The sequence below is a fragment of the Gigantopelta aegis genome, chromosome 14 (assembly GCF_016097555.1).
Source record: "Gigantopelta aegis isolate Gae_Host chromosome 14, Gae_host_genome, whole genome shotgun sequence".
Classification (NCBI taxonomy): Eukaryota; Metazoa; Mollusca; class Gastropoda; order Neomphalida; family Peltospiridae; genus Gigantopelta; species Gigantopelta aegis.
Window position 1 is genome coordinate 47,080,347 of NC_054712.1, and position 27,930 is coordinate 47,108,276.

At 36.6% G+C, this 27,930-nt stretch overlaps 1 protein-coding gene across 2 annotated transcripts; it reads right to left on the reverse strand.

The window, feature by feature from the left end:
- Positions 1-774: 774 nt before the first annotated feature.
- On the reverse strand, positions 775-27,361 carry LOC121388505 (ankyrin repeat and SAM domain-containing protein 6-like). Of its 2 annotated transcripts, none has more exons than XM_041519860.1 (17): positions 26,520-27,361; positions 25,910-25,954; positions 23,557-23,764; positions 22,937-23,034; positions 22,565-22,694; positions 22,030-22,060; positions 20,091-20,234; positions 18,268-18,393; positions 17,671-17,835; positions 17,070-17,124; positions 14,319-14,421; positions 13,776-13,956; positions 13,040-13,094; positions 9,090-9,157; positions 8,666-8,782; positions 7,462-7,540; positions 775-6,288 (listed from the first exon to the last, which is right to left on the reverse strand). In XM_041519860.1, the coding sequence occupies exons 1-17, from the start codon at positions 27,214-27,216 to the stop codon at positions 6,200-6,202; spliced, it is 2,391 nt and encodes a 796-aa protein (XP_041375794.1). In that variant the 5' UTR covers positions 27,217-27,361; the 3' UTR covers positions 775-6,199. The 2 variants fall into 2 exon arrangements, with proteins under 2 accessions (XP_041375794.1, XP_041375795.1); XM_041519861.1 differs by having other exon boundaries at positions 7,447-7,540.
- Positions 27,362-27,930: the final 569 nt, after the last annotated feature.

Consider the following 27,930-nt stretch of genomic DNA (forward strand, 5'->3'; position numbering starts at 1 on the left):
GAATAAAACATGAGTCTGTGACTCTGAAATGGTGAAATGCCCTCTAAAAATCGACTCCGTAACTGTTACTTCTCAGACATACGTGCATTAAAAAAAATATGAGAAATGCATTTTGTGATATTAAAAACACCAGGATGACCCGAAACACTTCGAATGTACAGATATTGATAATCTAAACCATAAAATCTTAAGTAAAGTATGATTTCAGTTATCAAAAAAGGCTCTAATAGTAAAAAAAAAAAGCCTTAGGTACGTCCCTTTAATGTAAAGAATAGCAAGTATCGCAGTGGACTAAAAGGGTTAGCTCGGAGTGTGTTGAATATTTCACAAAATCATCTATTAAACTCTGAAAATGAAATAAACCCATTATTTTAAACAAAATATTAATCATTAAATGAAATTCTTTTGCAAAATAAAAATGAATTGTGCTAATTCAAATTGTCTTTAAAATTCACAATTTGCTAAAAAAAAAATTGAGTGCCAGAGCTAACCTTGACTGCAGTGTGGTTCAAACAGCAGTTAACCGTAAATGTCCCCACCAAAATTATAACCTCAAATTTAATTTTCAGCTGTTTTAAAGAAAATGTAGGGTTTTTTTTGTTGTAAAAATGGATTAACACACTAACATTCAGGAGAAATACGTACTGGTTACCGACGCAGTGGTTAAGCCATCAGACTACAGGCTGGTAGGTACAGGGTTCGCAGCCCGGTACTGTCTCCAACCCAGAGCGAGTTCTTAAGAGCTAGATGGGTAGGGGTAAGGCCACTACACCTCTCTCACTAACCACTAACAACTAACCCACTGTCATGGACACAGCCCAGGTTGCTGAGGTGTGTGCCCAGGACAGCGTGCTTGAACCTTAATTGGATATAAGCACAAAAATAAGTTGAAATGAAAGTACCGGTTGTATGTAATCACCGATTCTCTTCCAGGACATGTTAAATAAAGCCTTTCCTATCACGTTAATACTGAGATGGCATCTTTCTATTTCAACAACCTCATCTCACAGTGTTTTATACAAGATACTGGTAAAAGGGACGTTCTCATTACACAATTAGTTGCACCAAATCGTGAGAACACACAAGTCGTGTCAGAGCCATACTGATTATAACATGTCCCATTTCTCGCGAAAAATCATATGCGCTAAATTGCATAATGAGAACACTGCTTCAGTGATTCATTCAAAAGTGTTATCTATACCAATCATGGACTACAGTCCTGTTCAATTGTTTAGACTCTAAATGTTGTGCATTTTAGATGATGAATTGTATATAAAACCTGTCAGGGTTTGGGTTTGTTTTCATGCAAATGTAAAGAAAACAAAGATTCAATGAATAGGAATTAAACGTAACATTTGCAAAAAACTTAGGGTCTAAACAATTGAACAGGACTATAGTAAGTTATTTTTTAATCCATCTATGAGCCTACCAAAACACAGACACTACTACCTGTCAGTATTTACAGAAATTGTGGTTCCAGCTATTTAGTTTAAAACTCATAACAGTATTTTGAACTTCTGGTTCCAGCAATTGAGTTTAACACATAACACGTGTGTAATTTGGTTTTGATGTTATTTATATTACAATATTTAATGATGATATGAATATTTTTACACTATATACAGTAAATATATTTAAACCTCATACAAAAATAACACTTAATAAAAATAAAATGGTGGTCACAAATAATTTCAAAACATGTGAAAAGACGAATAAAATGTATATACACCTGTTATTAAAAAATATACATCTTGTTCATTTGGGCAGTTCCACTAAATTATCATATTTCGTGGAATAGAGAGGTGATTTATTAGACTTGTAGAAAATGGGATGGGGGAGTTATTCCTCACACATGGACCTTAAGATGGACTTTTTGTCCCATTGTATATGAATATGTAAAGTTCTTTAATTTCAGAATGGCACCAAGCAATTGATCGATGTGTATTTCAAAATGGTATGCATTTGCCATATTTTGATATTATTTGTAATAAATAACTGCAAATTAATCAATCCCATATAAATTGTTTCATAATTAACTCAATACTATCAGGATAGTAATGTCCTGCCAATAAACATGCATAGAAAATCTATAACGATGTCACACAAAATCCATCAAAAGATCCAGTGCCTAGTCTGTGCAGTGAAGCGATTCAGATTCACACTGTGACATCACAAGAATGAAGATAACCTGTCGATTACCCTCTATGTATTTTCTAACATTTACCTATTTACTAAAAAATAAAATTATTTGGTCGTAATATTTTATGAGCAAAAAATTCAAGAGGTTTTCTTTACATTTAAAAACAAAAATTAATACATACTTTATGCGCTTCGATACTGCACTTTTAATTAAAATAAAATGTGTTGCTATTTTATAACGAAACTGATAGGCGTACAGGCTCCCAATTTTATGGTTTTTGCCAGAATTAAACAAAAATGCCTGAATCTGGATAACATTTATTAATATTAGCATTACTACCAAACAACTACATGTATATAGGGTTGTAAACTAATCACTACACATTTTTACATTAATCATAACTACTTTTTAGGGTAGAAAGATGGATATACATGGTAAAAACAGTCTCAAGTTAGCACATTTTGCCTAAATATCTCTCATTTTTGCCGGAATTTGAGGTTTTGTCCCACCCTATGCCCCTCTGTATCGTACACTTCTGACGAAACTTACAAACAGTTTGGAACTTTCATTTCTGACTGGTTTTTTAACCAAAACGTTATGTTTCCTAATGGTTCTTACAAAAACTTCCATCTCAAAATGGTATAATTATAACTGTTACTGTATTTGACAATGATCACATGAACATGTATATAAATTACTGTAGTGAGAACAACAAATGATAATGCACAAAATGAGTCCACGCTAAAAAAGTAAACTATATTCAGTATTGGAGCAAAAATATCAAGTGTTAAAATATACATAATACATGTAGATGAACAAATGTCAGTAGATAGATTTCTGCCAGAGGGTACTAAATAAAAGTAAAAGCTTACATACCCTAAAATCTTGGAAATTAATAATATTTTTATAATTTTAAAATACATGATAATAAAAGACCTATAGTTTAAAAATGGGAAAGTGCATGAAATGCAGTGTGCGATTTCAAAACAGTTCAAGCCCATAGCTATCTAGTAAGGGCACTTGAATGTATGCTTTGGTTTTAGTTTGATTACATACCATACCCTCAAATTATTTCCTGGCAGAAATCCTGAGAGTTCTGTCATTTAACTTAAACAGGCTGAAGCTGAAATTATAAGGCAGGCACCAGTTATTTTGTTTATCCTGCAATCTAACAAGAACAATTATAAAATCACATTTATTCTAATTTTGCTTTACAAATTGTGTAGCATTCCTCTAGCAAGTCTACTGCACTAAGACATCATACAAAATTAATGGCATCATTCTAAGATACTAGATACAATTTGTCACATTTATAATTAAGTGTTTTTAAACTCAAATTCGTAAACAGATCTATATGTGAGTTTTGTTGCCTTTACATAGACACAAATTGTTATTTATTAAACTGTCTGTTAGGTTAAAAATGCAAAATGACACGATTTCATTGATCTTCCAGCTACTTCACACCATTGACTAAAACAACACATTTTATTATCATAAAAAGTCAGGCTTTTGTCGCATAACCTATAATTTGTTCACTGCCCAAAACAACAGATATTAATTATATTTTGCCAATGTGTATACTGATTGCAGGATAAGTATTTTATAGAATTTTTTTTTTTTAAATACATTTTTGGGTGGAAAATGTTATAATGGTAATACTTAGCACTACATAGTCCAAAGAAAATTTTGCACAAAACATGTCAAAATGTAAAGTGTGTTACAAAATATTGAGAGACAAATATGGACGGAAAATGTTAAAACTGTATTTTGTATTTCAAAATATTCTGAAAAAGAAGAAGTTTGGACGGAATACGAATATGTTAAAAAACAAATTCTTGATAGTTAAGAATACATGTACACAAGGACAATATGTCTGCACATTATGCAGCTAATAAGTTAATAGATAAATGCACCCAGACCTTTCCAAAAATTAATGTGAAAGACTTCGCCAACAAATGGTTATGCATAGGGATAAAGTTATGAAAAGGGATACCACTGTCTGTCAGTAAAAACTCTATCGGTAAACCATCTGTTGACAAAACATTTGATTACCAAACACACACTAAATTTCATACTGATTGGTTAACGCAATTCATTCAGATAATACTGTAAAAAAAATTGTGTACATGGTTTTGCTGTTCATAAAAATCAATTCCACACTGTTATTTGCAATGGGTAATGTTTACTTCATTACAAGGTTTTAGTTTTCCTATTACTTTTGTTTTGCCTACCGATGTATAAAAATACAATATTAAAATTAACTTTATAAAAAAAAAACATATGCCATTTTTTTAATGGCAACATACAGAACTGTCAACAAGCTTTAAAATGTGATATGTTTTGAAGATTGCACTAAAGTTCTATAATAGTTACATGTATACGATAAAATCAAACCTTTATATCTCATAGGCAATCTTTTGGTAAACACAAGTTAATACACATATTATATAAAATTAAGTAGAATTATTAATATTTGTTACATTTGTGTAGTTTTTAAAAGTAACAATAATCAACAACAAGATATTTCATCTTAACTGCAAAAGCAATTACAAACATACATAAAAACATACCCTAATAACTTATATTCATCATCATGATACTACTATCATATTATTAATGATAATTTTGTTTCAAGGGTTAACTACAAATACATATGTCTACAATTAACTTCTTTTTTTAAAAGTACTGGTATTTAATATATTTATTACAACTGAAAAATTCAATCAATGTTTGATAATACCCTGGCCTTACACACTTTTGTGTTCAACTGTTGGAAACATTTTCAAATAATAAATTCGACTGCAGTTTGATAATACCTGAGCCTGTCTTGCATATCATAATTCCACAGCAGTCTACTGAATTATATTCTTTTACATGTGTGCTTGTGTATTAAATCTAGATGAGCAAACACTTTGTAGTTTCGGACAAATGTAAAGTGGACCCGAATGCAAAAGCAGATGCCAATAGGATAAAGAAAGCAACCGCTGCAATTGCCCATGGCAATCGGCAATGCTGTGAAGGTTTTCATTCTCCATGGCAATTTTTGCTGTGGACTATATTACAATTTTTTTTCAAGGTATGTTGGGTTTTTTTGCAGTGGTTGGGAAAGTAAAGTTTTAGAAAGAAAAAAATTCTGCAGAATTAAATGTCTCACTTACTATAAAGGTTTTCAATGCACCGTGATGAACGTCCATATATACAACAATAAACCAAGTTTCCTTCATCTAGGAAGTCAACGTTTGTCAGAATTGGATTTAAAGGTAAAACTTTAATGCAGAAGTTGATGCAGCCCCCACGATCACAAAAGTAATACCTCTTATCTCCGAAAAGGTGAGAGAAAAATCACAGCCTATCTCTCCACACGGTCAGGGTTTCCTCCGATGTAAATTAATATTCGTTGAGTCCAACATGATTTTCTAAATGACTGTTTGGGATTTTTAACACTGCACCAAAATTATATATAAAGAATCTTACATAAGTTAAAAGAAAATTATGACACTTTATTGCAGGCCTCGAATGTCATAAAGTGAAATATTGTTACCCATTATCATCTAACATTGCCACGATTACTGAAAAACAGTTTTCTATGGGTTCTGATGATTACACAGAAACTGATGAAACGGAAAAAGTGTTTCCCATCAAATTTAAAACAATGAGGCCTGTATTGTAAACATATTAGATGTTATTACAGTTAAGACTAACAAATTTGTTCGTTCATTCAATCAAGCAATCGGTTATCCGATACATACTTCTAGCATACCCTCCGAGTTCTACAGAAATGTCTGCAGATGACAAACGTCACACTTGTCACATATTGGTTAAAAGTCAGTGATTTCCAGTTTTTACTGAATACTTTTGCAAATGGATATGACAGATGACATTTGATTGGTTACTCCAGGTTGCCATGATTACCACTCTCCATGAGCTACTTTTAAAACTGAACCTGGTAGCTCACATCTGGTTGGTTACATCTGGCATCCAATACCGGTATTATCGGTCTTCATTGGTTAATTTTACCACTGAATATAGTAGGGGACATCCGACTGGACACACTTGCTGCTAAGATGACCTAGATTTGGCTGATGGTAAATGGGGATCTCTGTCTTCATGCATGGCCCAGCCAATGAGATTACTGCTGTTGTCGGAACCTGTTGACAGAAATAAACAATCCACATATTTATAAAGTAAACAAACGTGAGCACTTTCACGAAAGTGGTCTATATCGAATAATACTTTACTATTATTTAATACAGATAGATATTAAAAACAAGTCTTTGTAAAAGACCATTCATTCTAAATATACAGACATCTTCAGGGATGAGAATTATAGGATATTAAAGGGACATTCCTGAGTTTGCTGCATTGTAAGATGTTTCTGACTAATGAAATATTTCTACGATTAAACTTACATATTAAATATATTTTCTTGTTTAGAATATCAGTGTCTGTATATTCAATGTGTTTCTGGTCATCTTAATATTTGTTTAGAAGCCCAAACTGGATTTTGTCTTCAAATAATTTCTTACGTACAAAAAAAATATATTTTAGGAACTAAAGTGAAATTTAACCTAGTACAGATATTAGAAATACCAGAAACACGTTTAAAGTCGGGTTACAGAAATCCAACATATTTTCACCAATTTGTTTAACCTCTTCACCGACTAATGACATACATCGTACATTCTCTGTCCACGGCTGGCAATGCTGTGTGACCCAATACAACTTACTGTTGTTTGTGTGCCTTGTACAGCAGAATAACTACAGTTAGTCCATTGGGTTATTCTCCTTTACTCTGTTTTTTCTGTGTGAAACCAGTTCAAGCCCTTTACTTATGATTTGCAGGGGTGGCAGGATGTAGCCCGGTGGTAGAGTGCTCGCCTGCTGTGAGGTCAGCCTGGGATCAATTCCCTTCGGTGGGCCCATTGGGCTATTTCTCGTTTCAGATAGTGCACCATGTCTGGTATATCAAGGTCATGATATGTGCTGTCTGTGGGATGGTGCATATAAAAGATCCCTTACTACTAATGTAAAAATGTGGCAGGTTTCCTCTCTATAATTATATGTCAAAATTACCAAATGTTTGACATCCAGCAGCCGACATTCATTAAATCAATGTGCTCTAGTGGTGTCCTTAAACAAAACAAACTTTAACTTTATCATTTGCATAAATAGCACGAAAGTTTTTGACTAATATAGCATAGTAAAATCATAGCAGTGAAGACATAGCAAATTGTTGACAGTGAAGAGGTTAAATGACTTTGGATCAAGCTAAAATCCTCTATTCAAAAGGTCAGTAAATAGAGTACATTAAGAAGGCTCACTTCCGTCAGTTATCACTCGGGCTCTCATAGTCGTCTGAAATGTTGCCATGCTGTCGTGAAACTGCTGTCGTTCGCGACCCTGAAAAAAACAGTTGAACAGATGAACATTAGTGACAAACTGCATATACATGTACCACAACTGTTCAAAGAGTTGACCTAGCTCAAATGCATAAACGTACGAGACAGGTGGGGCAACTGACACCACCCGCCCCCCCCTCTCCATGGCTGAAGCAAATCTTCAAAAAGCAGGCAAAAATGTTAGAGATATTCGGGTGAAATGTGCTAACCTAAGACCTTTTCAACAGGCATTTCCATTTTCTACCAGCAATATTAGTTGTAATACATTTAAAATGTGTAGTGTCAAGTCAGTGTTAAACGTGCACATTCAGAACAAGCTATTGTAGCGCACGCCTGTCCTTGCCACAGGTGCCGACCTGTGTAGTGAATTATTTGCAACCCTATATAGCCGTTTGGCAGTAAGGCCAATATGAATAAATGTTGTTAAACACAATAAATTGAATGTGTAACAGCCTAACCCATTTGAGGTTCATGCACACTATCCTGGGCACACACCTAAGCAGGGAACATTTTGTTTTTGAAAATCTTGATTTTGAGTGATATTTCTAGTTGACTGATAATTGATTAGCAACTAATGTTAAATATTTTAAAATTGTGTAGCGATCTCTGAAACTGGCGAATCGCGACACGATACTGAACAAAATATTCCCTACTAAGTTAATGGGCTGTCTGTCGAAGACAACGTTAATGGTTACTGGTTAGTTAACTAGGAGAGAGAGGTCAGTGTAGTATTTTCACACCTTTGTACTGAGCTGGCTACAGCTTTTCGAAACCATGTTAGCGCTACAATATCATAACATAATCGTAGGCTATGACATCACTACAACATCCCCAATAGTATCGGCAATGATGGTTTTATTGATTGAAACATATTTTATTGCTTTTTAAAGAACAAATGGATTAAGCACAAGTTACACAACTTAATAGGCCTTCCCCGATAGTATCGGCAATGATGGTTTTAGGATACCATAGTGCTATGATAGGTCCAAAAATATGAGCCTGTGGTCTGAAGTCAGTATAGGGCTATAAGTTCAAAACCTACCAGCTTTTGAACTAATGGATTAGCCACTACACCAAAGAAGTTGGTCTTATTTAATAACATTCATGAATAATAAGCTCTACTGACCTTTCCCGTGTTAAGTTCTGTAATTGCAGTAAGGATCTGTCGCCGAGATTCATTATGAACAATCCCGAGTTCTGTGAGGTCTCCGTCGGTAAGCGTGAGGAATGCTTCCATGTCAACCTAAAACAAAAAACCAGTTTCATTAGAATACTAAACATATGCAATTCTTTTTGTGGAATTGGAAAATAATTTCTGCTTCTACATTTCAATCTGTAAACTTTCCCTTCTCATTTTGTCAATGTAACGAGAGAGAGAGAGAGAGAGAGAGAGAGAGAGAGAGAGAGAGAGAGAGAGAGAGAGAGAGAGAGAGAGAGAGAGAGAGAGAGAAAGAGAGAGAGATTTATATTCCCATTCCCATAGATACACATATGTATACACATTTAACCTATATTTTTAGATAGTGTCTCTGGTGATTACCATAACTTACTTCCTGCTCCTCAAAGATAGGATGGTATTTCTCTAGGGAGAGTTTCTTCAGAATACCCGAGATTTCATCTGAAAGGAAATAAATATACACATACACAAATATACACTCAGACCAGGTAAAACACTCACCACTGTGAGTTGATTCAATCAGACAATGTAAAACACTCACCACTGTGAGTTGATTCAATCAGACAATGTAAACACCACTGAGTTGATTCCCTCAGACAATGTAAAACACTCACCACTGCGAGTTGATTCACTCAGACCAGGTAAAACACTCACCACTGTGAGTTGATTCCCTCAGACAATGTAAACACTCACCACTGTGAGTTGATTCCCTCAGACAATGTAAACACTCACCACTGCGAGTTGATTCACTCAGACCAGGTAAAACACTCACCACTGTGAGTTGATTCCCTCAGACAATGTAAACACTCACCACTGTGAGTTGATTCCCTCAGACAATGTAAACACTCACCACTGTGAGTTGATTCCCTCAGACAATGTAAACACTCACCACTGTGAGTTGATTCCCTCAGACAATGTAAAACACTCACCACTGTAAGTTGATTCCCTCAGACAATGTAAAACACTCACCACTGTGAGCTGATTCCCTCAGACAATATAAAACACTCATCACTGAGTTGATTCCCTCAGACAATCTAAAACACTCACCACTGTGAGTTGATTTCCTCAATGTAAAACACTCATCACTGTGAGTTGATTTCCTCAGACAATGTAAACACTCATCACTGTGAGTTGATTCCCTCAGATAATGTAAACACTCACCACTGTGAGTTGATTCCCTCAGATAATGTAAACACTCACTACTGTGAGTTGATTCCCTCATACAATGTAAACACTCACCACTGTGAGTTGATTCCCTCAGACAATGTAAACACTCACCACTGTGAGTTGATTCCCTCATACAATGTAAACACCACTGTGAGTTGATTTCCTCAGACAATGTAAAACACTCATCACTGTGAGTTGATTCCCTCAGACAATGTAAACACTCACCACTGTGAGTTGATTCCCTCAGATAATGTAAACACTCACCACTGTGAGTTGATTCCCTCAGACAATGTAAACACTCACCACTGTGAGTTGATTCCCTCAGACAATGTAAACACTCACCACTGTGAGTTGATTCCCTCAGATAATGTAAACACTCACACTCACCACTGTGAGTTGATTCCCTCAATGTAAACACTCACCACTGTGAGTTGATTCCCTCAGACAATGTAAACACTCACCACTGTGAGTTGATTCCCTCAGACAATGTAAACACTCACCACTGTGAGTTGATTCCCTCATACAATGTAAACACCACTGTGAGTTGATTTCCTCAGACAATGTAAAACACTCATCACTGTGAGTTGATTCCCTCAGACAATGTAAACACTCACCACTGTGAGTTGATTCCCTCAGACAATGTAAACACTCACCACTGTGAGTTGATTCCCTCAGACAATGTAAACACTCACCACTGTGAGTTGATTCCCTCAGATAATGTAAACACTCACCACTGTGAGTTGATTCCCTCAGACAATGTAAACACTCACCACTGTGAGTTGATTCCCTCAGACAATCTAAAACACTCATCACTGAGTTGATTTCCTCAGACAATCTAAAACACTCACTCACCACTGTGAGTTGATTCCCTCAGATAATGTAAACACTCACCACTGTGAGTTGATTCCCTCAGATAATGTAAACACTCACTACTGTGAGTTGATTCCCTCAGACAATCTAAAACACTCACCAGAGTTGATTCCCTCAGACAATGTAAACACTCACCACTGTGAGTTGATTCCCTCAATGTAAACACTCACCACTGTGAGTTGATTCCCTCATACAATGTAAACACTCACCACTGTGAGTTGATTCCCTCAGACAATGTAAACACTCACCACTGTGAGTTGATTCCCTCATACAATGTAAACACTCACCACTGTGAGTTGATTCCCTCAGACAATGTAAAACACTCACCACTGTGAGTTGATTCCCTCAGACAATGTAAACACTCACTACTGTGAGTTGATTCCCTCAGACAATGTAAACACTCACTACTGTGAGTTGATTCCCTCAGACAATGTAAACACTCACCACTGTGAGTTGATTCCCTCAGACAATGTAAACACTCACCACTGTGAGTTGATTCCCTCAGATAATGTAAACACTCACTACTGTGAGTTGATTTCCTCAGACAATGTAAACACTCACCACTGTGAGTTGATTCCCTCAGACAATGTAAAATACTCAACACTGTGAGTTGATTCGCTCAGATAATGTAAACACTCACCACTCGAGTTGATTCGCTCAGACAATCTAAAACACTCACCACTGCGAGTTGATTCCCTCAGACAATGTAAACACTCACCACTGTGAGTTGATTCCCTCATACAATCTAAAACACTCACCACTGCGAGTTGATTCCCTCAGACAATGTAAACACTCACAACTGTGAGTTGATTCCCTCAATGTAAGTTGATTCCCTCAGACAATGTAAACACTCACCACTGTGAGTTGATTCCCTCATACAATGTAAACACTCACCACTGTGAGTTGATTCCCTCAGACAATGTAAACACTCACCACTGTGAGTTGATTCCCTCAGACAATGTAAACACTCACCACTGTGAGTTGATTCCCTCAGACAATGTAAAACACTCACCACTGTGAGTTGATTCCCTCAGACAATGTAAACACTCACTACTGTGAGTTGATTCCCTCAGACAATGTAAACACTCACTACTGTGAGTTGATTCCCTCAGACAATGTAAACACTCACCACTGTGAGTTGATTCCCTCAGATAATGTAAACACTCACCACTGTGAGTTGATTTCCTCAGACAATGTAAACACTCACCACTGTGAGTTGATTCCCTCAGACAATGTAAAATATTCAACACTGCGAGTTGATTCGCTCAATCTAAAACACTCACCACTCGAGTTGATTCGCTCAGACAATCTAAAACACTCACCACTGCGAGTTGATTCCCTCAGACAATGTAAACACTCACCACTGTGAGTTGATTCCCTCATACAATCTAAAACACTCACCACAGTTGATTCCCTCAGACAATGTAAACACTCACAACTGTGAGTTGATTCCCTCAATGTAAACACTCACCACTGTGAGTTGATTCCCTCATACAATGTAAACACTCACCACTGTGAGTTGATTCCCTCAGACAATGTAAACACTCACCACTGTGAGTTGATTCCCTCATACAATGTAAACACTCACCACTGCGAGTTGATTCCCTCAGACAATGTAAACACTCACCACTGTGAGTTGATTCCCTCATACAATGTAAACACTCACCACTGCGAGTTGATTCCCTCAGACAATGTAAAACACTCACCACTGTGAGTTGATTCCCTCAGACAATGTAAACACTCACCACTGTGAGTTGATTCCCTCAGACAATGTAAACACTCACTACTGTGAGTTGATTCCCTCAGACAATGTAAACACTCACCACTGCGAGTTGATTCCCTCAGACAATGTAAAACACTCACCACTGTGAGTTGATTCCCTCAGACAATGTAAACACTCACCACTGTGAGTTGATTCCCTCAGACAATGTAAACACTCACCACTGTGAGTTGATTCCCTCAGACAATGTAAACACTCACCACTGTGAGTTGATTCCCTCAGATAATGTAAACACTCACTACTGTGAGTTGATTTCCTCAGACAATGTAAAATACTCAACACTGTGAGTTGATTCGCTCAATCTAAAACACTCACCACTTGAGTTGATTCCCTCAGACAATGTAAACACTCACCACTGTGAGTTGATTCCCTCAGACAATGTAAAATACTCAACACTGTGAGTTGATTCTCTCAATCTAAAACACTCACCACTTGAGTTGATTCCCTCAGACAATGTAAACACTCACCACTGTGAGTTGATTCCCTCAGACAATGTAAACACTCACCACTGTGAGTTGATTCCCTCAGACAATCAAGTGCTGGTCCAGTTTCTTCTCCAGTCTAAAAAAACAATAAGATTTTAAGTTAAATCTACCAAAACCACCACAAAAGCTAAAGTTTAGATAATGCAAACAAACTCAGCAAAGTGCAGAAATAGAAAATAGTTCACTAGCCCGCAAGACCAGAAGCAATTAAAATGCACTAGTCCACCACAATTTCTACTAGTCTGCCAGCCTACAGAACAAATATTACTGTTTTACAATATTATAATATACACTGTCTCCACTTCAAATGATATATTATTAAGTACCCTTGGTAAGTGATTACCATCACATGGCAAACAAAATCAAGTCCTATACCTTGATTGACAAATCAATAAATATTTTAAATATTCTGATATAATTTGTTTTCACATTTTTCATATAGATTTACAAAATTCAAGTGACATCCTGCAAGTATTTAACAGAACAATCTATTCAAAACACACTGACAACATACTTTCAACTATGACCGGCTCTTATCTGTTTCTATCGTCTACTAGTATTAGTCAGTCAGGAAAGAGAGATCACCCGTCGGACTGGTAGTTCCATTTTTTAACTCGTCCATCACAAATTGTACTCGCATTTGTCGAGCGGGCGAGTACTCTCTGCAGCCCTGCTCAGTGAAAGACATGGGATTAAAGTTGAGACAATGCTACTTATCTGGTGCTAGTGAGATAGAACGGGTTAAAAAAGAACTCACCTTGCCCGGTGTTGGTGAGGGAGAAGGGGTTAAAGTTGAGGTAGTGCTATCTTTGGATGATGCGCTTTTGCCATGTGAGGACCTCTGGGGAGTGACAGAAGAGCTACCACTGGTTGAACTGTTTGGTGATGTTGTCGTGGAAACATTCCTAAACACTGCTGGAACAGACGAAGACTTTCGCCTTAAAAACACAAAACAAAAACATTAAAATCAGAATCTTTGAAAATGGTTGTCACAGTAACATGTTGAAATACAGCAATGTTTCATCCTTTGAAAGATAAAATGAGGTTACTCATTAATATACAAACATTTAAAACAGATAGAGAAGAAACTAGAGTTTAGTGAAAGGAAAAGCTGTGATTCTAAAAGATGATTATAATAAATTAGAATGAATGAATCTCTCAGCAAGCCATTTGAAATAGGATTCAACATAGTTAAAATGTGTTTACCCAAAATGAATTTTTAATTTAATGATTTTGGGGATTATTAGATAAAATATTATTTACACACAAATAAACCCTTGTGGAGCCTGTAAAAAAATACCTTGGCATGAAAAGTCTTGACGTGGGATGAGGCGGCATAAACGGCGGTCGAGAGATTGGAATGTGAGGACTCGGCACAAACAGAGGTTCCTGAATGAAGTTACCTGAAAACAGTAAACATTACACTATACAAAAGGGTGCGGGAAGTAGCTGAGTGGTAAAGTGCTCACCTGATGTTCGGTCTGTCTTGGATTGATCCCCGTCGGTGACCCAGTGGGCTAATTTTCATTCCAGCCAGTGCACTACAACTTGTATGTGATATTCTGCATGTGGAATGGGGCATATAAAAGATCCCTTGCTACTAATGGAAACAGGTAGTGGGTTTCCTCTCTAAGACTATATGTCAGAATTACCAAATATATGAAATCTAATAGCCGATGATTAATAAATCAATGTGCTCTAGTGGTGTTGTTAAACAAAACAAACTAACTTTTAACTACACAGACATGGCTAAAATATACTGAAGACCAAAAGAAACACAGTTTGTAATTAGAACATGTTTACTGGATTACAAATGCTCAATCTTGTGAAATGATAAAATGCTATATCAACCCAGGGACAGCTCAGGGTCAGCATAAAATTTCGCCAAATTATTTACCACAACTTTAAAAATTACAGAAACCCAGTTATTTTCTATCAAAATTTCATGAAATTATTTCGCCAAATTAAAATAAATTTCGCCAATTGTTTTTGAAATTCGCAATTGGTATTACAGCTGGAAATTATGTTTGCGTTTCTTTTGGTGTTCAGAATAGATCGATGTGTATTTTATGTTCAGAATTCACTGTATCTCTTGATGCTTTATTTGCAGAAGTTACTAAGCCTATAATATGTGATAGCAGTGGATTCCTTTCTTTCTCTTCAGACCCTGTGTTGAAATAACCATGTTTTCAGTCTTTGCCATAAGTAAAATCAAGGTGAGCTGAAATGGTGCTATGCATGCAATTACATAAAGATTCAATGAATGAATGAATGAATGAATGTTTAACGACACCCCAGCACGAAAAATACATCGGCTATTGGGTGTCAAACTATGGTAATGCAAATAAATAAAGTGATGATCAACATCAACATAAAAATTCAAGGTTTAAACAAAAACAGTGTAAAGAACTGTGCAAAAATACAAATATCACAGAATTTTACGGACACCGAATTTTACTCTAAATTTCAATTTGTGCTGTATTGGCCATTCTCAAAGAGAATGTTACACCCCTGCACCACGGTGAGGTTACAGCACGCGCAGGGGTAAAGATTCAAATAAAATACATTAATTTTTTTTTATTGCAAGGCGATCAATTTATCACTCTCCTAAAACTTTCCAGTCCTGGAAAAGACAGTGTTATACACCAAAAAGCTATAGTTTAAAATATTGTTAAACAATTATTCCTTTCTTGTCCCTATATCTTCACAGTGAATAAACTGTTCACAAGGTTCATGGCTGCCTACCACAACACTAGCATCCAAATTACTGAAAATAATTACATAAACATTTAACATAATATAACATGTCTTGGAGCATTATTTACTGGCGACACTATATATATATATATCAGGGGTGAGGAAAAGCCCTTTTTTTCCCAGTCTGGGACTGATTCTCGATCTCTGAGACCGAAATTATTTTTTAAAAACGTGCATTTGCCGTTCCCACTTTTGTCATTTTTGTCGGTCCGAACCACCTGTCCTTTTCTATTATAGGAACAAATTCCCATCCGCCAATTGGATCGGCCTGCCCAGACATTGGTATCTTGTGCATGATTTAAAATAATAGTAAATAAATAAATAGTGGTGTTTCAGATGTCTGTGATTTTAAAGTCTGCCATAAGTAGGACCTACAATCAATCTACTGCCACTAGGCTAGACATTTGTCAAAGCCGCTGAGCTGGTCACGAGATAAAACAGACGTTAACAATAACATCATTCTTGGTGAAAAAGCTACCAAGGTATTACACCCCAATTAAAACAAAGGACCCAGAGTTTGCAACTGGTCACAATCAACACATGTCAACAACGCCTGTGTACGAAGCTCTGTCGCCAGTGTCGGGTCGAGTGTCCGAGTCAGACTCCGAGGCAAGAGGCTGTTGTGATATACAAAACTGCTTGAAATAGCATAAAATATTCTGAAATAATCTATAAATGTGTTTCTTGACTTCAATGTAGTGTATCAAATAATTATAAAGGACTTTAAAAAAAAGAAAAAAGGTTTAAACCTTTTTTTTTTAAAGTGGGAGTGAGCTGGAATAGCTAAACTGGCTATCTTTAGAGCCAATCGGCGACAACGTTATTAATTGCTTTGTCTAAACGTGTGCTAGCTAAAGTTGTCAAACGCTCCAACGGTGTTATTGTTTATTAATTTTCAGGATAGTACTGAATACTGGTACTTTTTAAACATATATGGGAGTTAAAATGCATAACTTTTATTCCTTTTTTATATTATTTATTCCATTATGTAAAATATATATAGTTTTTTTGACTGATGTGATCAAACATTTTGTTTTTCTTTCATGTTTTGATGTTTATCGTTTCGCGTTCATGGTTCAAGATAAAAATATACAAATGCCACTATGATTTTGTTTTTAAAACACTATTTGGTAAACATCACCTTTTAAATGTTTTTCTAATTTTTATTTGTATTCCTTTCTCACCCCCCCCCCCCCCTCCCCCGGGACCGATTGACAATTTTATTTTCCCCCACCCCTGGGGCATGACAAATTCCTTTTGTTTGGTAACACACAGGACAGGCAGGCCTACGTACCTGGTGGTCGACTTTCAAACATCTTCACTGGATTGCCAACGGTCTGGTTTGACGTCTGGAGAATAATTATATACAGTATTACAATCGACTAACAAATCATTTATCATTTTAATGTAAAACATGTGAGCTGTAAAATATGCCAGCAACTGAGGGGAAGGGGTGGAGGAGAGGCAGTTATATTAATTTGCCTTTCAACAGGGGGAAGGGGAGAGAAATATTCTGGCCATCTTTTTTTTCACAGATGAAGGAACCAGTTATGGTTTCATACAATTTGTAAATTCCATGACTTTTTCAAATTCTTTAAAAGATAAACATAATTTTATAATATTAGAGTGTTTATGTGAATTACTAATCTTTTATAATAATTGTAATTTTAAAAGAGACACATTTTCATTTTCCCAACAAATTTTCAGTTTGCATGTCTTTTTATAACCCACCTCAAAATTCCATAACTTTCCAGGCCTGTAAAATTACATTTTAATTTTACTAATTCTGTGAATTTTCAGGATTTCTATGACCTGTACATACAGGTATCTCACATCTATGGAATAATTTTTTTTTTTAATTAAATGAGTAGCAGGATAAAAGTGTAGAAACCCACCAGTGTGCTACTGCTGTCTTCATCCGATGACTTTAAATTCTGCCAGTTGTACATTTTGCGGCTTTGATCGGTTCCATCCAAGGCGAAGGTGGGAGGAGGTAAAAATGGGGGAATTACTGGTTTCAGAGTTTCATTGGCCAGCGTAGAATGTGGGGGATTAATATCCTGCAAACAACATCACAAAACAGTGTAATAATAACAACATTACAATGTGATAACCTAATAATCAATGAATATAATCTAATAACAGTTTAACAATGTAATACCTTAATACCCTACTAATGTAATAACTTGATAACAATATGGCAGTGTAATAGCCTAATAACTCATTTGAATATAGCTTTATCAATAGGAAAATACTATATGAATTGGTGCAATAACATAACACTAACCAGAAATCAAATATATTACATTTAATCATAGTACATGTTTTATTAACAGCAAAGTAAAATTTTTATTACTGGTGCAGTAAATGTTTTTTACTGGCATAATAACTATTTATTACCAGCATAGTAAATGATTTATTACCAGCATAGTAAATAATTTATTACCAGTATAGTAAATGTTTTATTACCAGTGTTACGAATATTTTATTACCAGCGTGTACACAGATGCACTTTTCTTCGTCTCAAGCATCATGCATTCATAGCTTGTCATTGATAAAGCAGTTGGCATTGGGTCCAGCAGTTTCTTTGTTTCCACTCGAGCCGACTGAATCTGCAACTGAAGAGAAAGTTAACTGTCATTTACATAATTTATTTGCCACTGTACTTGTATAATGAGATTGTGTAATAAATATTCACTCCATTTAATTGAGCATCTTTTAACCCATTTAAAACATTAATTAATCAATTGAACAAATTTTTTATTAAGATTCAGGAAGAATTAAAAACAAAATCTCCTTTTTAATAGGTGTGGGATGTAGTCTGGCAGTATAACGCTCACCTGTTGCATGATCAATCTACAGGGCTTCTAGATTATGGTAGCCCCACTGCCATGGCTAGTGATATTCAGTGTTGGGCTAGTAAATAACTACTATCACCATGCCAGACAGGGCTTCTAGATTATGGTAGCCCCACTGCCATGGCTAGTGATATTCAGTGTTGGGCTAGTTAATAACTACTATCACCATGCCAGACAGGGCTTCTAGATTATGGTAGCCCCACTGCCATGGCTAGTGATATTCAGTGTTGGGCTAGTAAATAACTACTATCACCATGCCAGACAAGGCTTCTAGATTATGGTAGCCCCACTGCCATGGCTAGTGATATTCAGTGTTGGGCTAGTTAATAACTACTATCACCATGCCAGACAGGGCTTCTAGATTATGGTAGCCCCACTGCCATGGCTAGTGATATTCAGTGTTGGGATAGTTAATAACTACTATCACCATGCCAGACAAGGCTTCTAGATTATTGTAGCCCCACTGCCATGGCTAGTGATATTCAGTGTTGGGCTAGTTAATAACTACTATCACCATGCCAGACAGGGCTTCTAGATTATGGTAGCCCCACTGCCATGGCTAGTGATATTCAGTGTTGGGCTAGTAAATAACTACTATCACCATGCCAGACAAGGCTTCTAGATTATGGTAGCCCCACTGCCATGGCTAGTGATATTCAGTGTTGGGCTAGTAAATAACTACTATCACCATGCCAGACAAGGCTTCTAGATTAAGGTAGCCCCACTGCCATGGCTAGTAATATTCAGTGTTGGGCTAGTTAATAACTACTATCACCATGCCAGACAGGGCTTCTAGATTATGGTAGCCCCACTGCCATGGCTAGTGATATTCAGTGTTGGGCTAGTAAATAACTACTATCACCATGCCAGACAGGGCTTCTAGATTATGGTAGCCCCACTGCCATGGCTAGTGATATTCAGTGTTGGGCTAGTAAATAACTACTATAACTAGCCCGACAACAAGTGGAAAAAAACCCTTGTCAAATGCTGCATTTAACTCCTATTTTGTTAATATGAATATCCTGCCCCCTCTTCCAACCCCCAATCTAAGAGTTTTTAAGCTCTATCTCCCTCTTTAAGTGACATATCTTATTATTACCGGTACTATTAGTAAAATTGTATTTATTTAAAGTAGGGCTAGTAAATTTTTAATCATGGCTAGTAAATGTTTTAAATCACTGATCCCATGGCTAGTGGATTTTATAAAATTCTAAAAGCCCTGATCTAGGATTGATCCCTCTCAGTGGGCTATTTCTTGTTACAGACAGTGCTCCAAAACTGTTGTAACAATGGCAATGATGTGTTGTATCCAACCTTCTGACCTGATGAGATGCTATTTTACTCTGTAGTATTATTAGACATTTAAAGCTACCCCTATCACTTGCTTAGATACCGTGAGAATAGTTCAGTCATTTCATGCAGTGAGTACAACATTCCAGTGACTGACAAACAAGTACCTCAGGAGATTTAGGGGGTTTCAGTGTGAGGTCTTGCACAGATGTTGAGGTATGAAGAGGCATCGGATTCAAGCGGTTCTGCATGCTGAATGTACGACCCAGTTTCAAGTTCCGGAATCGATTAGATAATCTGCTCCACCAGGCCTGGAAGAGATAAACATGTATGTTTAAAGAGACATCAACAACAGTTCTGTGTGGAAGAGAAAAGTTTAAACAAACATCAACAACAGCTCCCGGAAGAGATATACATTTAAATAGACATTAATTTTTTATTTTTTTTAAATGTTTTATTTAACGACGCACTCAACACATTTTATTTACGGTTATATGGAATCAGACATATGGTTAAGGACCACACAGATTTTGAGAGGAAACCCGCTGTTGCCACTACATGGGCTACTCTTTCCGATTAGCAGCAAGGGATCTTTTATTTGCGCTTCCCACAGGCAGGATAGCACAGACCATGGCCTTTGTTGAACCAGTTATGGATCACTGGTCGGTGCAAGTGGTTTACACCTACCCATTAAGCCTTGCGGAGCACTCACTCAGGGTTTGGAGTCGGTATCTGGATTAAAAATCCCATGCCTCGACTGGAATCCGAACCCAGTACCTACCAGCCTGTAGACCGATGGCCTACCACGACGCCACCGAGGCCGGTAAATAGACATTAATAACAGTTCCTACATGTACAACCATTTTTATTGTTTAGCTAACTGAAAGTTGAATTTAGGGTCATGTTTTCTCATTACATTTGCCAAAATCCCTCTAAACTGCACGATTGTAGGAAAGAAAGAAACAGGAAACAAAGTAACAGGAAAAAAAGAAACGGAAAGAAAGAAACACTACATTTTTACTAAAATTCCTTTTTTTTTTAAATTTATTTATATATAATATTTCCCAATTAACCCACCCAATTGAGTTTTAATTGTCATTGAGTCCTTGACCTATCCAATGGGTTCTTTAAATGTCTCAATTATCATTGTCTTTAAGAAGCCCTTTAAGAAGCCATTCTCTAATTGACCCATTCAAAGGACAATCCCTTCTCTTTATGTCCTCAGATCTATCCCTTTATCTTATCCCATATATGGCCTCCCAGATGGCTTCCAACTTAATTACCCATCATATCAATATAAAAGATGTGAGGGAGCACCATTCCTCAGAATCATTAATGCCATCATTAGAATAAATAGCACAAGTATATGAATTTTTTTTACAATGGAGGTCATCAAGAGTCAGAAAGGTTATCATGGCCACATGTATACCAAGTTAGCTACTAGGAAGAACAAGATTTGGTGGAAGTGCTCCAAGAAAGTCAGTCTTAGAATGTATAAGGGTGCATGTACTGTATATGATTTTATTTATATTTTATATTTCTGAAATGCAATGATGTGTTAATGAATGCGATTTAATTGGAGGGATGGGCAGAAAATCTTGTATATTTCTTAAGATCACAATAAAAATTATAGGAGGGGTCTAAGGTTTGAATATCAATATTTCCAGGACCGTGTCAATGGTTCCAAGTCCATTCCTGAGTTTTTGCATGGAGTCGGACACAACATTCACATTACCAAGTGCTTATGACCTCAATTATACAAAGAAATTCATATATGAGAATAAAATTGTCAACAAAGTATGAAATAAAACTGTTTCTTTCTTTCCGTTTCTTTTTTTCCTAGCCAAAATTGTTTCTTTCTTTCCTGTTTCTTTCTTTCCGTTTACCAAACTGCACATCCACAGGACCAAGTAAAATGTCTGATTTTAAAGGGTTATCGGTTTACAGAGCTTTTGTTCTGTACTGATATATAAAAAGGGACTGTGAAAACATCTGTTTTGAGGTAATTCCAGTTTACAGAGGGTCCTGTTTAGAGGGGTTTCACTGTACTTGGGGTCTAGCTAAGACCCTGTAGTACCATACGTCAGACTAAATAATCATTCTTACCTTCAAACCACTCTTTGGTTGATCTTCCATGCTAAAATAAATCAGAAGAATATGATAAAGCTATACACAAAATGTCAGCTCAATATCTTGAGGCATTATGAAAATAATAATCTGGAAAACTATGTGGTACAGACAGGTGGACAGATACATTGACAGAAGGACAGAAATGAAACCTGTAGTCCTCTTTGGTTGGACCAGTAGGGGACTAATAAAAATACTAAAATATTTATGTAATCCATCACAAATCGTTAATCAAGCAATAACAATGATAATTCCTATTTTATTTAATTAGGTAAATCATAAAAAAAGAAAAAGAGGCATTTGTAATTAGTTTTAATAATTTTGTTAGTTTTTCAATACGCTAAAAAATTTAATTTAGTGCATTCACAATTTTTTTTTAACAAAATGACAACAATACCAATCCCTATTCTATTTATTTAGGTAAATCATAAAACACAAAAAAGATATTTGTAATCAGTTCTATGGATTTGTGTCAACAGACTGTATACAAACAGGAATTGATGGTTTGATGTACCTGAAGTCTGGAGGGAGCGTGGCACAAACACTGCCATTTTGTTTGACCCAGTTCTTCTTCGTCTTATCCAGCTTAGTTACCTGCATGGCCTTTGAAGCCAACAGTCGTAACAATTCTGTGTCAACATCATCTTTAAAAAGAAATTTAATTAATGCTATCTAAAAAGTAACCCAAACAACAGTTACATCATCTGAAAACATGACATGTAACAGTATAGGAATATTTCTGATATAAACAGATCTCAAATCAAATATAAAAACTTTTGCCATGATGAACTTAATATGTTCTACCAATTTTGAAATTCTTTAAGACACTAGACTAGAACTTAATTCTATATTCTAAAAAACAAAGAATAAAAGAAATTCCAGTTACCAATAAGAGAGGCCATATCAAATGCAGTACAGCCATTTTTAGCTTGGATATTAACATCAGCCCCATTGTTGAGTAGGAACATTGCAACAGTCTTCTTCCTGCAACAAATAAATAAACCATATTTATTAAGACAAAATATTAAGTTGTCTTATACCTGGAGCAATTCATAATATAATTGATTAATTTATCATTCTGGTTGGAAAAAACTATTAACTATCTATTCTATTCTATTCTATTCTAGTCTATCTATCTATCTATTTAATCAATAAAGTAATATAATTATCATATGGTCAAACATCAGTGTTTACGTCTCAAATTGACGGAAACGAAAAACACAAAAGTAAGGTTGTTGGTGTTGTGCATGTAACAAAGCAGTAAAACAATCTATTTTTAGAAAGGTATTTCCCTCTGTCACACACACACAGAGTGCACGTGCGTGAGAGAGAAAGAGAGGGAGTGAGAGTGGAGAGAGAGAGAGAGAGAGAGAGAGAGAGAGAGAATAACACATCAAACCGTCTGCCTATGATAATAAACAAAACTGAATAACTTTATTCTCAGTTAAACATTCTAGGCCTGAGCTGCATGCACAGCCTTCTGTATCTACATGTAGCGCGTCTCACCCGTGGTACGTCGCCTGCATCAGAGCCGTCCAGCCGCTGATTGTGTCTTGCTTGTTGATGTCGCAGCCATGGACCAGCAACAGCTCCGCGATGTCGAGCCGGCCAGCCATTGCGGCAAACATCAGTGGGGTGGCGCCATCTTGTGGTGAGCTGGCATCCCTCTGACTGAGGTCCTGCTCTAACAGTTCTCGGATTCGCTGAATATCACCTGCAGGGAAATTACACAACAATTACATACATTTGAAATCGAGAAGTTACATATGTTGTTAATTAAAGGTCCTTCAAAAATAATTTTTATCTAAATTTGCAGCCATTTTCAAATGGGTATCTGAATATATCAAGCTGGCTTTTTGGTTTTTTTTTATGTTTTGGTTTGTTGTTTTTTTCTTTGTTTTGTTCAATATTTTTAGTTTTTTACAAATATCATCAACTAAATTGACCAAAGTAGAGCAAGGACTACCTGCTAAAATTCATAGAATTAGTGACTTCAAGTACAGGTATGTGTTAATTACAGGGTCTTCGTATCATTCAGATAAGGAACTTCTTAAGGATAACAATTAATGGCAAATTATGTAACTTTACACATTTTATTCAGTACTAAAAACACAAATGTTCAACATACAGTTTCAATTATAATATACTGTAAAACCATGTTCCACACATCATGATTTTTTGGGTATGTTTTATAAAGCCATGACCGTGCCACACACACCAGGATTTTCTGTATGTTTTATAAAGCCATGACCGTGCCACACACCAGGATTTTCAGTTTGTTTTATAAAGCCATGACCGTGCCACACACCAGGATTTTCTGTATGTTTTATAAAGCCATGACCGTGCCACACACCAGGATTTTCAGTTTGTTTTATAAAGCCATGACCGTGCCACACACCAGGATTTTCAGTTTGTTTTATAAAGCCATGACCGTGCCACACACCAGGATTTTCAGTTTGTTTTATAAAGCCATGACCGTGCCACACACCAGGATTTTCAGTTTGTTTTATAAAGCCATGACCGTGCCACACACCAGGATTTTCAGTTTGTTTTATAAAGCCATGACCGTGCCACACACCAGGATTTTCAGTTTGTTTTATAAAGCCATGACCGTGCCACACACCAGGATTTTCAGTTTGTTTTATAAAGCCATGACCGTGCCACACACCAGGATTTTCAGTTTGTTTTATAAAGCCATGACCGTGCCACACACCAGGATTTTCGGTATGTTTTATAAAGCCATGACCGTGCCACACACCAGGATTTTCTGTATGTTTTATAAAGCCATGACCGTGCCACACACCAGGATTTTCAGTTTGTTTTATAAAGCCATGACCGTGCCACACACCAGGATTTTCTGTATGTTTTATAAAGCCATGACCGTGCCACACACCAGGATTTTCTGTATGTTTTATAAAGCCATGACCGTGCCACACACCAGGATTTTCAGTTTGTTTTATAAAGCCATGACCGTGCCACACACCAGGATTTTCAGTTTGTTTTATAAAGCCATGACCGTGCCACACACCAGGATTTTCAGTTTGTTTTATAAAGCCATGACCGTGCCACACACCAGGATTTTCTGTATGTTTTATAAAAACATGCACGTTCCACACCAGGATTTTCAGTTTGTTTTATAAAGCCATGACCGTGCCACACACCAGGATTTTCAGTTTGTTTTATAAAGCCATGACCGTGCCACACACCAGGATTTTCTGTATGTTTTATAAAGCCATGACCGTGCCACACACCAGGATTTTCAGTTTGTTTTATAAAGCCATGACCGTGCCACACACCAGGATTTTCAGTTTGTTTTATAAAGCCATGACCGTGCCACACACCAGGATTTTCTGTATGTTTTATAAAAACATGCACGTTCCACACCAGGATTTTCAGTTTGTTTTATAAAGCCATGACTGTGCCACACACCAGGATTTTCAGTTTGTTTTATAAAGCCATGACCGTGCCACACACCAGGATTTTCAGTTTGTTTTATAAAGCCATGACCGTGCCACACACCAGGATTTTCTGTATGTTTTATAAAAACATGCACGTTCCACACCAGGATTTTCAGTTTGTTTTATAAAGCCATGACCGTGCCACACACCAGGATTTTCTGTATGTTTTATAAAAACATGCACGTTCCACACCAGGATTTTCAGTTTTACAACCAGGGAACATTTTGTTTTTAAAATCTTGACTAGCGATATTTCTAATCAATTGAAAATTGATTAGCAACGCTGTTTAGTGTTTTAACCGTGTGTAACGATTTCTGAAAATTGCATAGCGAACTGTGACACGATACTGAACAAAATGTTCCCTGACAACCATTGTAACTTTAGACAAGTGTTCAACATACCATGTTTGGATGCGTAAATAATATCTGGCTTCACTTCATCAGGAGCTGAAAATAATCAGAGCGTCAATAAGTGTTCATAAACTACTGAAGACATCTGACTAAAAATGCTGAGATAAATTATAATAATATTCAAATAACTGATTTATGTTATAAACCGATATGCAATAAAGTGGATTCGACTGTACTATTTCTAGTATTTACTTATAGTTTAAATTTATTTGAAGGCAACAGAGATATCTAACTTATATAAGTTCACAATCAAGAGTTAATTGTTGTGTTATACAAATATTGAAATAATTTTAATAACCCATCATACAGTAATTTTAATAAACCATTATATGATATGCATGTATGTAAATTTATTTGATTTCATATATATACTGATGTTTTAGCACATATCTTTGTACATTATAACTTCAGAATTACAGACCTTAGTAACTACCTAATAGATTTCAAAAGTTCTAACAAAGTGAAACATATAATATGTTTGTCATTCATTTCAAGAGAGAATCTTCTTTTTTAAACATTTAAATCTATGAGTAATCAAATGGAAACCTCTTATATCTAAATTTTACCATTACTTATTGTATATGTGAGAATACAAACTTACAAACTTGAGGTTTATTGGTCGTCTTTCGATCCAGGTACCCTTTTACTTCTCTTTTATCACAAATGGTTGCAATTTCTAATGCAGTTTTATGGTTTACATTTGTAAGGTTGGGATCTCCGCCCCGTTCAATGAGAATCTGTGCTGTGGTCATGTGTCCATTCAACGCGGCAACCATCAGCGGAGAAAGACTCGTAGACTCAGTCTGGTAGTTCACTTGAAAACCTCGATCGAGCATGAACCGCACTACAGCATCATGTCCATGCTGTGCCGCTGCTATCAACGGTGTGAATTCACATATCCTCCCCAACCCATTGAGATCGATCCCGGCCTCCACCAACTTGCGGGCGGTGTGCAGGTGACCGCCTCGTGCTGCCAGCATCAATGATGACACACCATACCGAGTGACAGTATTAACATCGGCCTGGTTCTGAAGAAGTGCTGCAACCACTTTGACGTGCCCATGTCGACTGGCCTGCATTAAGGGAGTCCAACCAAAGATGCTGGGCTTGTCTAACGCGGCGCCTTTCATGATGAGAACTCGGACGACACTCTCGTGGCCGTTGGCCGCGGCGATTCCCAGCGGCGTGTTGCCGTCGTCGTCGGTGCAGTCCACTTCCACCCCGCTCTCCAAATAGGTCTGTACAGAAATAACATCGCCTTGCTCGCACCAACAAAACAACTGGCGAGTCCTCTCCATACTCACCTGCGATTACGCCACTTAAGTAATGTTCCGTAAATATACACGGAGCGCGACCTGTCCGACCCCATGTCTGTGTTATACGTAATGTCAATCGCGTTAAAACTCGCTAAGTTTTCACCCGTTAGTGCAAAGTTGTTTTGAGAACCGCCATCTTGACAGGTGTCTGTGACGTCACAGTTTCCATTTCCGGTACGACTCCTGTCAGTGTCATCCAAATCATATGATGTAGTCTCAAACTTAAGTTACATAATGATGATTTCCCGCCAAAATTATTTATTATCTTTTTTTTTTAAATGTTTAACATCTTTAAAAAAAAATACGTTCAAAGTTTTGTTTTGTTTAACGACACCACTAGAGCATATTAATTTATTAATCATCGGCTATTGAGGGGCGGGACGTAGCCCAGTGGTAGGCCTACAGCGCTCGCTCGATGCGCGGTCGGTGTAGGATTGATCCCCGTCGGAGGGCCCATTGGGCTATTTCTCGTTCCAGCCAGTGCACCACGACTGGTTTATCAAAGGCTGTGGTATGTACTACCCTGTGGGATAGTGCATATAAAAGATCCCTTGCTGCTAATCGAAAAGAGTAGCCCATGAAGTGGCGACAGCGGGTTTCCTCTCTCAATATCTGTGTGGTCCTTAACCATGTTTGACGCGATATAACCGTAAATAAAAATGTGTTGAGTGTGTCGTTAAATAAAAATGTCTTTCT